At 35.9% G+C, this 15306-nt stretch overlaps 1 protein-coding gene across 1 annotated transcript; it reads left to right on the forward strand.

Moving 5' to 3' along the window:
* The first annotated feature begins 9320 nt into the window (after positions 1-9320).
* Positions 9321-13641, forward strand: LOC144838175 (uncharacterized). Its single transcript, XM_078693535.1, has 2 exons — positions 9321-10518; positions 10607-13641. Exons 1-2 carry the CDS (start codon positions 9321-9323, stop codon positions 13639-13641), a joined length of 4233 nt encoding a protein of 1410 aa, XP_078549661.1.
* Positions 13642-15306: the final 1665 nt, after the last annotated feature.

Consider the following 15306-nt stretch of genomic DNA (forward strand, 5'->3'; position numbering starts at 1 on the left):
TTGCCCGGGCCATTAGGGCAACAACCCTGCATCCGTCCCTGTCATCTATTAATTTACAGCATATGTTTTGCCTAAATGTACTTGTTTGTTTTCATATAAGGAATGTTTATAAGTTGAATGGGGAGAATATTTGACTGTTCTATTCAATGAGGCAGAGCCTAGTTAAAGAAAGGCTTTAAAAAAAAAAACATTTACAAGTCTAGCACACCACCCAAAATTCTCAAAATGTTAAAAAAAATATTGAAAAAAAACATTTACAAGTCTAGCACACCACCAAAAATTCTCAAAATGTTAACAAAAGTTGATCATGCAATAGTCATTGGAATTGGATAAAATAATGCATGAACACGTTATATGAAATACAGCCAATCAAATGGTAAGGATACACTTAGTAGCTAGCATATGTAGTCTGAGCATATGAAATCAAAATAACTAGACTTTACTTAAAATATGAATAACTTTTCCCTTCGACAAAAATCCGACCTTCCCCATTTGGAAATAAACCACTAAACCAAAGTTTTACATTGTTACTAGCTGGCTACTGGTGTAATTCTCATAACAAATTACCATTTTTATAACTCAAATTACTGTACACCTATTATGAAATATTTTTAAAAATAAATAATAACATAAAAACTCACAATACTATTGAACAACAGAATTGTTGGTAACCATAAAGTTACTCTGCAGGATTACGCATCTCTGGAAATGTTCTTCCATCCACTGGTCCGTCAGTCCGACTGAACAGCTCTACATCAACAGACGCTACTTGACTATAAGGTGTTTATAATTGTCACTGCTTCTGTGAGTCACATGACTTCCTAATCAGTCTTGCATGACCTGCCTATTTAATAGAAAATATAAGTCTAGTTTACCTATCTATCGTTTGCAAACAAAATATAAACAAAGATAGTATATTAGGAAGATATCATAATTCCTATTCGACCAATGCAAACGAACGTGAAACATTATGGGCGGAGCCAAAGCCACAAAATTAAAGAGTTACGACATTGGGTTAAGTCATGTCATATACAGATGAAATTATGTCATAATTATCTCCATTAACGCATGAAAAGTATAGGAGCAACAAAATACTTTAAATGTTTTCTTATATTTTTAAAAATGTATTTGCATATTTGACGGTGAATTATTGATGTGCAAAGTGTACAGAAGTACTTGCGGCAAAGAATAATTGAATGCACGTGCGCTAGTACATTATAAAGTTTGATTTATTGATTTTGAAATAAAACATCCCAACTAACTATGTAATATTTTTTAATTAATAATTCAGCATGCGAATTCTTTGACACAAAAATGGCTTCTAATCATTCAATGTTGTAACTCTTTATATATCTCTTGGTAGAGCCATTTACTCAATTTAAAGGACACCTTGCACATTGAGTAGGTAAATGTAAAGTAATTCTATAAGAAATAGGATAACATGTAGAATTACAACTGTAAAATAAAGATTCACAAATTACCAATAATAATATAATGTTAGCTTTATAAACAAAAGTGCAAATTCATAATATGTTGTGCTTTTTTTTTTGCTTTTTTTTTTAAAACCATATTTAATGAGGGTGATCCATCCAGCTATTGCTGATCATTAGGGACCCTCAGAGGTTCACAAGACAAACATATACACAAGATGCTCTACATAAACAAAGTCGTATTACAAGTCTTTGGGAGTGGAGTAATTTGGTCCTTAGAAAAAATCCTGACATGTGACAGGACCCAGGAGTGGTAGCCAAGCATCATAACCACCAAGCCACAACTCCACTCACTGCTTTGGGGTAATAATGTGTATTTTGATTACCAGGAATTGTTTAGGTATAAAACACAATTTATATTAAGGCTAATTGGGAGGCTCTGGTTGTTTAGTAGAGGCTACTATGGCATTTTATGTTGTGATAATAGTATTTATAATATTACAGTATGTATAGACCTACTGATACTGGTTAATTATTGAAAAATGATATCTGTGGGGAGGCCTATCTTACTTCACATCACATTATAATTTTTTTATTTATCATTAATTGGTATGGAGAATGCACTAAGCTATATTAAATGTATCACCTAATAGTAATTATAAATTTTTAATTAAAAAAATCTTAAATTGCATAATGAAACAAAAACCACTAAATGTATTTATTGTGAGCAGTCTACCAGCTTTATACAAAATATTTAAAAAATAACAATTATGGATAAACAAAATGGATATTACAATAAGAATTGAACTTTATTTTAAATTAAATATATTTATTATGAGAATTGAGAAACAATTCTTTATTTAATAATGATATCATTTATTGTTGATTATTATTAAAAACCAAAAGTGTCATTTCACACTGCCGTTTTAGTATGAATATTCAATATACATAAAAAGTATCTCTTTATGTGGAGGTCCGAAATTGGAAAAATTAAATAGCAGTAGACTTTATAAAAGCATGGCTAAAGAGGACATTTTAAAACTTTTATTAGAACCATGGGGCCTAGGCTTCTTTTCCCAGTCTATTATTAGCCCTCCCCTCTAAATTCTGGATCTACTCCTGGTGTATTTCTACCAAAATGTGTGACATTATATTATGCAGTTATTAGACAAACTTACTGATTAAACAGATTTTTACAATCTTCTGTCATGTGAAATATAAAGCATTATAACTACATAACTAAATATTAAACCAAAACATATATGTGTTGTGAAAATATCTATTGTCTTTGTTCTACTACTGTACAATACCCCACACAAATACCCTGACTAACAGCCCTGGGAAAGCAGTGTATTTTAATAGTCTATTAATAAATGGATCATAAAGGTCCTGGGGAAGCAGTGCATTTTAGTCTATTAATAAATGGATCATAAAGTAAGGTAGTACAATACCCCACACAAATACCCTGACTAACAGCCCTGGGGAAGCAGTGCATTTTAGTCTATTAATAAATGGATCATAAAGTAATAACCAAACATTTCTATAACCTTTATACATGTTTCAAACAATCAGATGATTTTTACTTTATCTTTTGTTTAAATACAAAGTTAATATTAAACTAATGATAATGATTTTGATAGGATTTGTTTGCCTGTATCTAGGGGCAACAGGCAAACAGTAAACACAAACACACAACGGTCATTAACAATAATCAGGCCCCTTGTTTTTTTCAATGTAAGCTTGTTGACAATCTGCATAACATTTTTCTCAAATACAAAAACAATCCTGGCTAAAAAGATTCTGAGATGAAACACAATTCATGATCAACTCCTACTGAACAATTACAGTACTTTTTTTCATAAGAAAAATCTCTGACAAAAATTGTTTTAGCTATGAAATTGTCAAAAATTGAGTATGTTATCTAGTGCAAAATTAGTAAAGACATAATTTATCCTCTTTAATTCTCTCTAGTTTCATATTTTTCTATTTCTTACTCAAAATAGGTTTGTTTCTACAATGAAGAAATTAAATTTCTTTAAAGAAAATGTAATGAGGGTGTTTTTCGACGTAGCCATAGTGGCAAAGCCTTTGCACTTTATTTTCTTCTAAACTTGTGTAGTTTGCATGGATCACCTTCTAATTCCCCAAAAGTATTTAGGCTATAATGATTTCCCATACAAATTTGGTTTTCAAACATAATACTGCACACTATATTCTAAAAGAGACCTAATCTTTTACTTTTCTGTTGATTAGCTAGATTTCTAGTTTATAAATACTGTAATTATATTTTTTAGCCAAATAACTCTGTAACTTTTGTTTAAGTAGGTTTCCAGTCATATCATTAACTAATTGGTTTGAATGACATTTTATGCATTTGCTGCAATTGTGCCATCCTTTACTGATACAAGTCCTCACACGCTAAGTGGGCGTTAAAACAGGTATTCACAATTAATACCTTAATTTAGTCTTATGTGGTATCCCATGTTAGATCTGGTTGATTGAGCTCTCTTCTTTGGGTTTCATGGGTTACTATATTTGTCAAAATTGGACATATTTGAAATGTTATTTTTGGTTAATCTTCTTTTGGGCTACAGGGACCTCTGATCACATTTGATCTGGTCTGGTTCAGGGGCTACATACAGTCATAAGACTTCAGCAAACAGTTATTATCTTTATAATCTAAATTTATTTGTTGTACATATAGCTCTGCATTATAACATTTATACAGAAAACCAGGGTAGAAATTGTTATTAATGATTTGTTTGTTTTGATTATTGAGTTCCTGTTACACAATTTGTTATAGATAATCTTTAAACCATAGATTTAATATTAACATTGTATTCTAATGTTCAACAAAGATAATAAATAGAACACACAGCAGTTTATCACTGTTCTGTACTATTACCATTTTGGTTATTTACACAGAGTGATAATAAAATGAACTTAGTCAATACTATATATTGTACACTACTATTACCAAAGTGATAATGAGGATGAACTACAGTGAGTGGGTTAACAATGGCACTACCTAGCCCTAGTTCAAAATGATCAAGGCATGGCATAGCAGATAGATTGTTGTTGACTTGTTTTCACGAAGGCTGGTTTAATAATATATCTATTTAACTTGTTTCTAGTAGAAAAAATTAATATTAATCAAATGTAACATTTATATCATAAATAAATTACTTACCGGGCATAGATTATTACGCAGCAAAGAATAGACCATGTTGAGTAACGCTGGGTAGGTGTTTGTTGTTGTGGTTCGGTCTTTCTTTGTGAACTAATTTAATAATTTTCTGTAGAAGTGAATGTACCCATAGTTTGTTATTAAATATGTTTTATTAAATGTATTATTTATTTATTTTTATTTCAACAATATTTTATGAGGGTGGTCCATCCAGCCCAAGCTGACCATTAGGGACCCTCACAAAAATACAATATGACGAGACATAAACATGTAACAATATAAATTAAATTAAAAGAAATCAAATTTAAATATACAGTAGAACCTCTGTTTTACGTTGCCTGGATTTTATGTACGCTTAAAATGACCGATGACATCATCATTTTCTTACATTGAGGGCGCAATTTAACAACAAGCACAAAGCCATGGCTGTGTGAGGAACTCTGCTGTGTGAGAGACAAGCTACACATGTGCATTCCACCTAAAGCAGTGTTGTTTTTATTGAAAATACAAGAACATTGATATTTTATTTATAACACTTTATTTAAACATCGCACAGCCTGTATATACTGTACTTTTCTAGTTAGGCCTCACATCTTGCTAGGCCTGCTAGCCTGGCGTAGATTAGTCTAGGCAAGGCCTAGCTAGTGACCACCTGCATGCTGTGCAGTAAAGTACTGTAGGCAAACATGGCAGCCTTTTTAGCTATAATCTACGTATTTGGGGTCAATTTAAGGTCAACCTGGATTTTACGAATCCCATGTTTTACGTATGTCTTTTGGTCTCGCGTGTACCGTACGTAAAATGAAGGTTCTACTGTATTATCATAATTCTATTTAAAATGACATAATATCTGTCAAATCAAGTCTTCTTTAGTCTGTATACATCCGCTCTCATGAGGGTGGGCATCCACGCTCTGTTACAAATTTCTAATGCAAAAATTGCAGATTACTCATTCTTGTGATATATTCTCCGTTTTTTCTCTCAGCTGGTCATCTCTGCAAAATGGCTGCGGGAGCACAAAAATTTGTTTGAGTTGTCATTTAGTTGTGAGACCCTACATTTTTATTTTGTGCCCGATCGTCTCTTGTCCCAATCGTCTTACAACATTATTGGGCTCCCCGATCGCCTGGGCCAGGCCTGGCCCTAGCTGTTTTATTTCGACTCCAAACTTATTTTGAATACCACACCTTAGAATTGGGGCCTCATAAGTACTTGTATGAAGAAGAATCACATAAAAAGTAACAAATAAATCCTTTAAATTGACGATTTACAGACGTGTTTCTTGCACACCGTTCGCGAATTTCGCATACACGAAGTTCATTTTTTTCATTTCTATGGAGCGCCAAAAGAGCAACAATAGAGTGTTAAAAATTCAGTGGAATGCGTCTACTTTTAATGCATCTATTTATGAAATACACGTTTTAATTCACAATTTTTTTGTCAATAAAAATGTTGTTACATGTTACTGCCGATAATGTGCTGTTTTCAAAGAACATTAAACGACCCTAAATCAGCATCTAATTGGTCTATGCCCAGGACTATAAAGAGGGATATTATTTAGATCATTGAGGTATATAACCTACAGTACATCTTATGATGATGAATTTGTAGATTTGTCGAAAACCATGTACAGTATCAACAGTAACAGTTTAGTTGTATTAACATTTTCAAAATATATTTAAATTGAACGTAATTTTCACCAATAGATGCATTAAATATGCGCATTCCACTGCCTTTTTAGCCCTCTATTATAGTTGCTCTTTTGGCGCTCCATAGAAACGTCAATATTGAACATGTAGTATGTGAAATTCACAAACCGTGTGCAAGAAACACGTCTGTAAATTCATCAATTTAAAGTATTTATTTGTTACTTTTTCTGTGATTCTCCATCGTAAAACTAAAAGTACTTATGAGGTCTAATTCTAAGGTGTGGTATTCAGGATAAAGTTTCTTAACACATTTGGAGTCGAAATAAAAGACAGGTGCGAAACGGAACTAGCGTCCCTCTAGGCCTAGTAGTGTAGTACGTAGATGGCTAAGCCTAAATTAGACGGTTATCAGACGATCGGGCCCACTTCAAGACGATCGGGCCCAATCGTGAGACGATCGTGCCCAGATCGGGCCCATCAAGAGTGAAAGACGATCGGGACCAGAGACGATCCGGCCCAGACGATCGGGCCCAATGAATAAGACGATCGGGCCCAAAACATTCTCGGAAAATTTAAAAAAATCATTATTCGATTTGAAGTCAGAAAAATATGTATTACCGAATCAGGTTTCACGCATGTGCTACTAAATTTGTCGTGAGAGAGAAGTCAAGTTATATCACACTGTATAGAGCGAAAATTTAATACGGGAATACATACAACACAATTTAAATAATAACAATTAAAATCAATCACATTTAATTTATTCATAAATCGAGATTATTTGGTAAGAAATTCTTAAAACCAGCAGTAGTAGGGATACCGAGAGCTGACTCCATTTTCATTACCACGATTAAACAGCGCGCAATGTCATTGACGCGGTGTTTTTTTACTTTGGTAAACACTTTTTATTAGGTAATTATTCTGAAAATAAATTATTCATGAAAATATCTTTTTGAGTAAATATTTATTTACCTATTATTCTATAAGATCAAGTATTTTTTATTTCCATTTCATTCAACCAAAAATGTGAATAGAGTGGTTAAAAGATCGTTATCGCCTAGCGCGTATAGCTTTTGTTTACTACGAAACCCTCGGAAGACTCAATGACCTACCATTTTCAACCTTATTTTTGTAGTTGAGCCTCTTATGACCTCAAAATGTTTTTTATTCCTACACCAAGTTAATATAGTTCCACATACCATGTTGTCACAAGTGACATAAAGTTGTGTATATATTTTGCAAGTCATTCTTACTTTTCCTTTTGTTTTCACTATTTGAACCTTTCTTTTGTTTTAGGAAGCTATTGTGTGAAGCCAGTGGAGCAGAGTTGTTGTGTTGCAGAGAAGGATTGTGTGGTGTTTGCTGATTGGAGGAGAGGTATAAGGGTTAAGTTAGTGTGTGAGTTGCTGATTGGTGGAGAAGGATAAGGTGGTGATATGTGGATAATTGAGGGAATTTTGAGGTAGATGGAAATTGAGAGGAGACAGAGAAGGAGGGCTATGTTATGTTAAGCCAGAAAGGGATAGGTGAATATTGATATGAGAAACTAAGACGTACAGGAGAAGAAGTAATTGAATTATGGTGAAATAGAGCTGAAGCAGAAAGGAAATAAAGAGATATACATGAAGTTAATAAATTGTGAGTTGGAGATAATTATGGTGATATAGAGCTGAAGCAGAAAGGAAATAAAGTGATATACATGAAGTTAATAAATTGTGAGTTGGAAGTAATACTATAAGGCTGTACTTAAATGTAGAACTGTTAATTGTTGAGATTACTGAGGATTAATTGAAATTGTGAATGTAAATTGACGGAAGAAATAACTGTTGGAAACAGCAGAAGTTGTTACATGTAAAGAATTGTTTGGAAATATTGAAGAGTAACTGGATTGATACTGATATTATTTTACGTGGAAAAGGAGAAAGAAATAATTGGTCGGGGAGCGGATTGCAGTGCAGAACGACATCAAGAAACATTTTAACTTTATATTTGATTTATTTATATGTCAGAAAATAGGAAGAATTATAATTGATAATACAAGCAGAACGGGAGCAGAGGCGTGGGAGTTGTTTATTTGCAGAATCGTTTTAACTTTTATCTTGCTAATTTGTTTTGTGTCAGCGTAGGAGAGAAAGCAAGAAGGAACGATATTGTGGACATTTATTATTGTTTAATTATTCATCTTGTGATATTATTGTATTTGAAAGGGGGGTTTCGGGGATTTATTTAAAAATAAGAAGATTGTTGATATTTGGTTTGGAAGGATTGGGAAATTTGGGGAATTGCATAAAGTTTGTGGGGAATAGGAACACGGTATCATTGTTTGAGAATTGGTTGGGGTTTTTTTTGTGGGTTTTTTTTGGGGGGGTTTGAATTATAAAAGAAAGAATTGGTTGTCGAAGATTATTATTAAATTTTACTTTTTACATTTATATGTGTACAGTTGTGGCTATTTACCGTTGTTCACCGTTGGTTACCAGCAATTACATGTCCGAAAGAGCCGTAATTGCGGCTGTGTGACATTTATGGGGGCTCGTCCGGGAAGACTTTGTAACCTAGCGTGAACATTGGTAGATGAAACAATTGTACGTGATTCTTGGATTGTCTATTTGCCATATTATTGGCATACTGTATACTTATATTGGATACTTATATATATATATTTTTTTTTTTTTTTCTTAAGAAATGGATCTCACTAAAATTGTTGACGCAGGAAAAGCGTTGGGGTTAGATGGAGTGGAATTAAGAGAGTTTGTGGAAAAGAGAGAGGAAGCTGCCAGAGAGAGAGAAGAGAGAGCACGAGAGAGAGAAGAGAGAGCACTAGAGAGAGAAGAGAGAAACAGGGAGAGAGAAGAAAAACAGCGAAACAGAGACAGAGAGAGAGAGGCACTAGAGAAGGAAGAGAGAGAGAGAAGAGAGGCACTAGAGAAGGAAGAGAGAGAGAGGAGAGAGTTACTAGAGAGGGACGAAGCAGAGAGAAAAAGAGCGAGTGAAGAAAAAGAGAGAGAAAACGAAAGGGCGAAAGAAGCTGAGAACCAGGCCTATCTTATAGAAATGCGAAGGTTAGAAATCCAATTAGAACAAGAAAAGAATCGGGCACGGCCGGGTGGTAGAGTATTACCCAATCCTGAGTCACGGGTTAAGGCCAGTAAACCTAAATTACCCCCTTTCCATGATCGAACAGATGACCTAGATGCCTATCTGAAAAGGTTTGAACGGTATGCGACTAGTCAGGAGTGGAAAGAAATTGAGTGGCCGGTTAACTTAAGTGCCCTACTAACTGGGAAGGCTCTCGAGGTTTATTCCAGGTTGTCGTCAGCTGAAGCTAACGATTACAAACTGTTGAAATTGGCTCTTCTAAAACGGTTTCAGTTAACCGCCGATGGATTTCGACATAAGTTACGAACAGCTAAGCCCGAATACGGAGAAAGCGGGCCGCAATTTGCTGCGAGGATAAGCAATTATCTTGATAGGTGGATTGACCTGGCAGAGGGGGAAAAAACCTTTCAGGGGTTAAAAGATTTATTGCTGCGAGAGCAGTTTACCGATGGGTGTGGGAAGGACCTAGCTCTGTTCCTAAGGGAACGTCAACCGAAAACGATACAAGCGATGGCTGAAATTGCGGAGCAATATTTGGAAGCTCGTGGGGGATTATTTGGTAAACCAATAGAGTTTAAACAAAAAGAGCCAAATTCTCCTCAACTCTCCTCTAATAATGTTCCCAGTACATCCTCATCACAAAGCCCTTCTAGTTTCCATAGTCCAACTTGTTTTATATGTCATCGTGTAGGTCACCTAGCTAGAAATTGCAGAGTCTCAACTATGCATAAGCCAAACTCTCCTCCAAAATGTTACCGATGCTTAAAAACAGGACATATTGCCAGAAATTGTAGACAGGACGCCAACAGTTGCGCTGGGTTGTCTACTTCACCACAAACAGAGTTTGATTGCCAGAAATGTACAAAACAACACGAAGGTAAAGCCAAAGAAGAAATTCCCGATGTGGGTGCCAGTATGGTTACGAAAATGTCAGAGTCTTTAAATCAATGTTGTATCAATAATGATGGTGATAAGGTCACTCTTCAATGTGGGCACTGTCTTCCAATTATGACAGCGGCTCTAAATAATTCAATTAGTAAAATGCCCGTTTATACAGGTTGTGTTGGGTCACGCTGCGTCTCTGTTCTTCGTGACAGTGGCTGTAGTGGGGTGGTTGTGAAGAAAGATCTTGTATCAGCCGAACAACTTACTGGTAAGGAGAAAACCTGTGTGCTGATTGATGGCACGGTCCGCAACTTACCGGTTGCATTAATACATGTTAATACTCCATTTTTTTTCAGGAAAGACGTATGCACTATGTATGAATAACCCTATTTATGACTTGATATTAGGTAATATTGCAGGAGTACGAGCACCAGGAAATCCAGATCCCACATGGACAGAGCGAAATCTTCAAGGATGTTCTGTTGTTACCCGGTCTCAAGCTAACACTATGGATAAACCATTCAGAACACTTAAAACTACAGAAATACACAAGCAAATCATCACAGCGGGAATTATGAAAACCGCTCAGCAACAAGATATCAGCCTTGCAAAATTCAAGGATCTTGCAGAGAAACAAACTACAACTGTGAGTAACAAACAAGCCGAGGCTAGGTTTATTTATCATAAAGACCTATTATATAGGCAATTTTCCTCTCCTAATATTGAACACGGGGATAAGTTTACCCAACTAGTAGTGCCAGCTGACTATCGACGCCAGGTAATGCGCCAAGCCCATGAAACCTTATTAGGAGGACACCAAGGGGTTAAAAAGACGACAGATAAAGTGTTGACAACATTTTGGTGGCCTGGGGTAACTGCAGATATTACTCGATATTGTCGATCCTGTGACATTTGTCAGAGAACTGTACAAAAAGGTAGAGTTACGAAAGTGCCTCTAGGAAGCATGCCTTTGATCGAGGTGCCGTTTGAACGGATTGCCGTTGATATAGTTGGTCCCATTTTCCCCATGTCTAAAGGTCGTAATCGTTATATACTCACAATAATAGATTTTGCTACTCGTTATCCAGAGGCAGTGCCTCTACCAAATATTGAAGCTGAACGGGTTGCTGAGGCCTTGGTTGGTGTTTTCTCTAGACTTGGTATCCCGAAAGAAATGCTTACCGATAGGGGATCACAATTTACATCTGAAGTCATGAGGCAAGTTAGTAAGTTGTTGTCTATACGTCAGGTAATGACATCTCCATATCACCCAGCTTGTAATGGTTTGGTCGAACGGTTCAATGGAACACTCAAACAAATGCTGAAACGTATGTGTGCAGAAAGGCCTACTGATTGGGATCGTTACATTGACCCACTACTTTTTGCGGTTAGGGAATCTTCACAAGAAAGTTTAGGGTTTTCTCCTTTTGAACTGTTATATGGCCGTACCGTACGAGGACCCATGTCCATCCTAAGGGAATTGTGGACCGAAGAAATCGAAACACCAGAAACAAAAACCACCTACCAGTACGTTATGGATTTACGGGAACGACTACATGAAACCTGTCAGATGGCTCAGAAGAATCTACAAAAATCTAAGGTCAGGTACAAACAATATTATGACAAAAAGAGTAAGTCCCGGGAATTTGAGGTTGGGGATAAGGTACTACTTTTATTACCCACAGACAAAAACAAACTATTGCTTCAATGGAAAGGTCCTTTTAAGGTTGTAAAGAAATTTGGGTATCTAGACTACCAAATTGACCTTAACGGGAAATTCAAAATATTTCACGCCAATCTCTTGAAAAAGTATTATGAGCGAACCGCAGACATTAGTGCTGCCTTAGGGGTATCCGAGCCTTCTGGTATCCTTGAATTAGCTAGCACCGCTGTTATTGAATGCGAACCTAATGAAACATTTACAAATAACCAAAATTATCATCTATCGAATGAGAATCTTTTACAGCTCCACCCTCTACTAGCAAAAGAAACAACAGCCGACATCCACATCAACGAAAGCCTGGATGATACACTAAAGCATGAGGTGCACCGACTTATCGGAAACTACAAAGATGTACTGACGGATTTACCGGGTAAGACTACACTTGGGCAGCATGAAATCAAGCTGGAAACTGATGATACAATCCGTTCCAAGCCCTATCCACTTCCACATGCGTTGCGAGGTACCATTAAGGATGAGGTAAATATGATGTTAAATCTGGGTGTAGTGGAGCCTTCAGGGGCACCGTTTGCCTCTCCAATAGTATTGGTAAAGAAACCGGATGGGTCAAATCGATTCTGCGTGGACTTTCGAAAACTTAATCAGGTTACAGTTTTTGACGCCGAACCGATTCCGGACCAAGAGGAACTGTTCACAAAGTTGGCCCATGATCATTATTTTACTAAGATAGATTTAAGTAAAGGGTATTGGCAAGTTCCCATGGATGAAGCGTCAAAACCTTTAACAGCCTTTCTAACACCAGATGGTTTGTTTCAATTTAATGTCATGCCGTTCGGCTTAGTCAATGCACCGGCTACTTTCAGTCGTATCATGAGAAAATTACTCAAAGGAATGGATAATACACTTAATTATATTGATGACATTCTAATTCACACAGCTTCTTGGGATCAACATATGAAATGTTTGTCTGAATTGTTTGGACGTCTCCGCAGGGCCAATCTAACTGCTCGACCAAGCAAATGTTTCATTGGTTATGAAACAATCGAGTTTCTTGGCCATGTGGTAGGGAAAGGACATGTTCAACCTCGAGTGGAGAAGATACAAAGCATCTTGTCAGCCAAACAACCAGAAACAAAGAAACAACTCCGGTCATTCCTTGGGATGACCAACTACTATAGAAAGTTCATTCCTAATTACTCTGTGATTGCTTGTCCATTAACCGACAAAACGAAGAATCGGGAACCTAACCGAATATGTTGGGAGAAGGCCCAGGAAAGTGCGTTTGTTAAACTTAAGGAAAAATTAAACAGTACTCCAATTTTATGCCTTCCTAATTTAAACAAAGATTTTATTTTGAGAACAGATGCGTCCGAATATGGAGTGGGAGCGGTTCTAATGCAGCAGTATGGTGACGTGAAGTTTCCCGTGGCGTACGCTAGCAAGAAACTGCTTCCTCGAGAAAAAGCATATTCAGTGATGGAAAAAGAATGCTTAGCCATTGTATGGAGTGTACGAAAATTTGAGTCTTATTTATATGGACGAAACTTCACGTTGGAAACTGATCACCAGCCGCTTGTGTTTATGCACAGAGCGAAATTGTCCAATGGGCGAATTATGAGATGGGCCCTGGCTCTACAACCGTACAAGTTCCGAATAGAGGCGATTAAAGGCAGTGAAAATGTAGGAGCTGATTATTTAAGTCGAGTGTAAATAGGACCCGTCACGGTATGGAGAAAATGTTGATACATTATTCTTTTAGAGGGGAGTAAATGTCACAAGTGACATAAAGTTGTGTATATATTTTGCAAGTCATTCTTACTTTTCCTTTTGTTTTCACTATTTGAACCTTTCTTTTGTTTTAGGAAGCTATTGTGTGAAGCCAGTGGAGCAGAGTTGTTGTGTTGCAGAGAAGGATTGTGTGGTGTTTGCTGATTGGAGGAGAGGTATAAGGGTTAAGTTAGTGTGTGAGTTGCTGATTGGTGGAGAAGGATAAGGTGGTGATATGTGGATAATTGAGGGAATTTTGAGGTAGATGGAAATTGAGAGGAGACAGAGAAGGAGGGCTATGTTATGTTAAGCCAGAAAGGGATAGGTGAATATTGATATGAGAAACTAAGACGTACAGGAGAAGAAGTAATTGAATTATGGTGAAATAGAGCTGAAGCAGAAAGGAAATAAAGAGATATACATGAAGTTAATAAATTGTGAGTTGGAGATAATTATGGTGATATAGAGCTGAAGCAGAAAGGAAATAAAGTGATATACATGAAGTTAATAAATTGTGAGTTGGAAGTAATACTATAAGGCTGTACTTAAATGTAGAACTGTTAATTGTTGAGATTACTGAGGATTAATTGAAATTGTGAATGTAAATTGACGGAAGAAATAACTGTTGGAAACAGCAGAAGTTGTTACATGTAAAGAATTGTTTGGAAATATTGAAGAGTAACTGGATTGATACTGATATTATTTTACGTGGAAAAGGAGAAAGAAATAATTGGTCGGGGAGCGGATTGCAGTGCAGAACGACATCAAGAAACATTTTAACTTTATATTTGATTTATTTATATGTCAGAAAATAGGAAGAATTATAATTGATAATACAAGCAGAACGGGAGCAGAGGCGTGGGAGTTGTTTATTTGCAGAATCGTTTTAACTTTTATCTTGCTAATTTGTTTTGTGTCAGCGTAGGAGAGAAAGCAAGAAGGAACGATATTGTGGACATTTATTATTGTTTAATTATTCATCTTGTGATATTATTGTATTTGAAAGGGGGGTTTCGGGGATTTATTTAAAAATAAGAAGATTGTTGATATTTGGTTTGGAAGGATTGGGAAATTTGGGGAATTGCATAAAGTTTGTGGGGAATAGGAACACGGTATCATTGTTTGAGAATTGGTTGGGGTTTTTTTTTGTGGGTTTTTTTTGGGGGGGTTTGAATTATAAAAGAAAGAATTGGTTGTCGAAGATTATTATTAAATTTTACTTTTTACATTTATATGTGTACAGTTGTGGCTATTTACCGTTGTTCACCGTTGGTTACCAGCAATTACATGTCCGAAAGAGCCGTAATTGCGGCTGTGTGACACATGTGCTTGTTACTAAGAAAAATATTAATTTTAAGTGCTAAAAAAACAGTTTTATCCCGATATGAGGCCTTTATGATTCGAATATTTCATAGTAACAACCCATATACCATGAAAAATATCCGTTTTGTCCATTTTTAAAATAATTTTTGGAAAATTCCGAGGGGCTCAACTACAAAAACGCCATTTTGTGGTATGATGTCATTGCAAGCCAATCAAACCTCTGCATTAGACCGCTCCGCAGGTCTCACGGTTGAACGATTTTGGATTCTCGCCCTTTGTTTGGTT

Source organism: Antedon bifida, chromosome 3 (genome assembly GCF_963402885.1).
Source record: "Antedon bifida chromosome 3, ecAntBifi1.1, whole genome shotgun sequence".
In the NCBI taxonomy this organism is placed as follows: Eukaryota; Metazoa; Echinodermata; class Crinoidea; order Comatulida; family Antedonidae; genus Antedon; species Antedon bifida.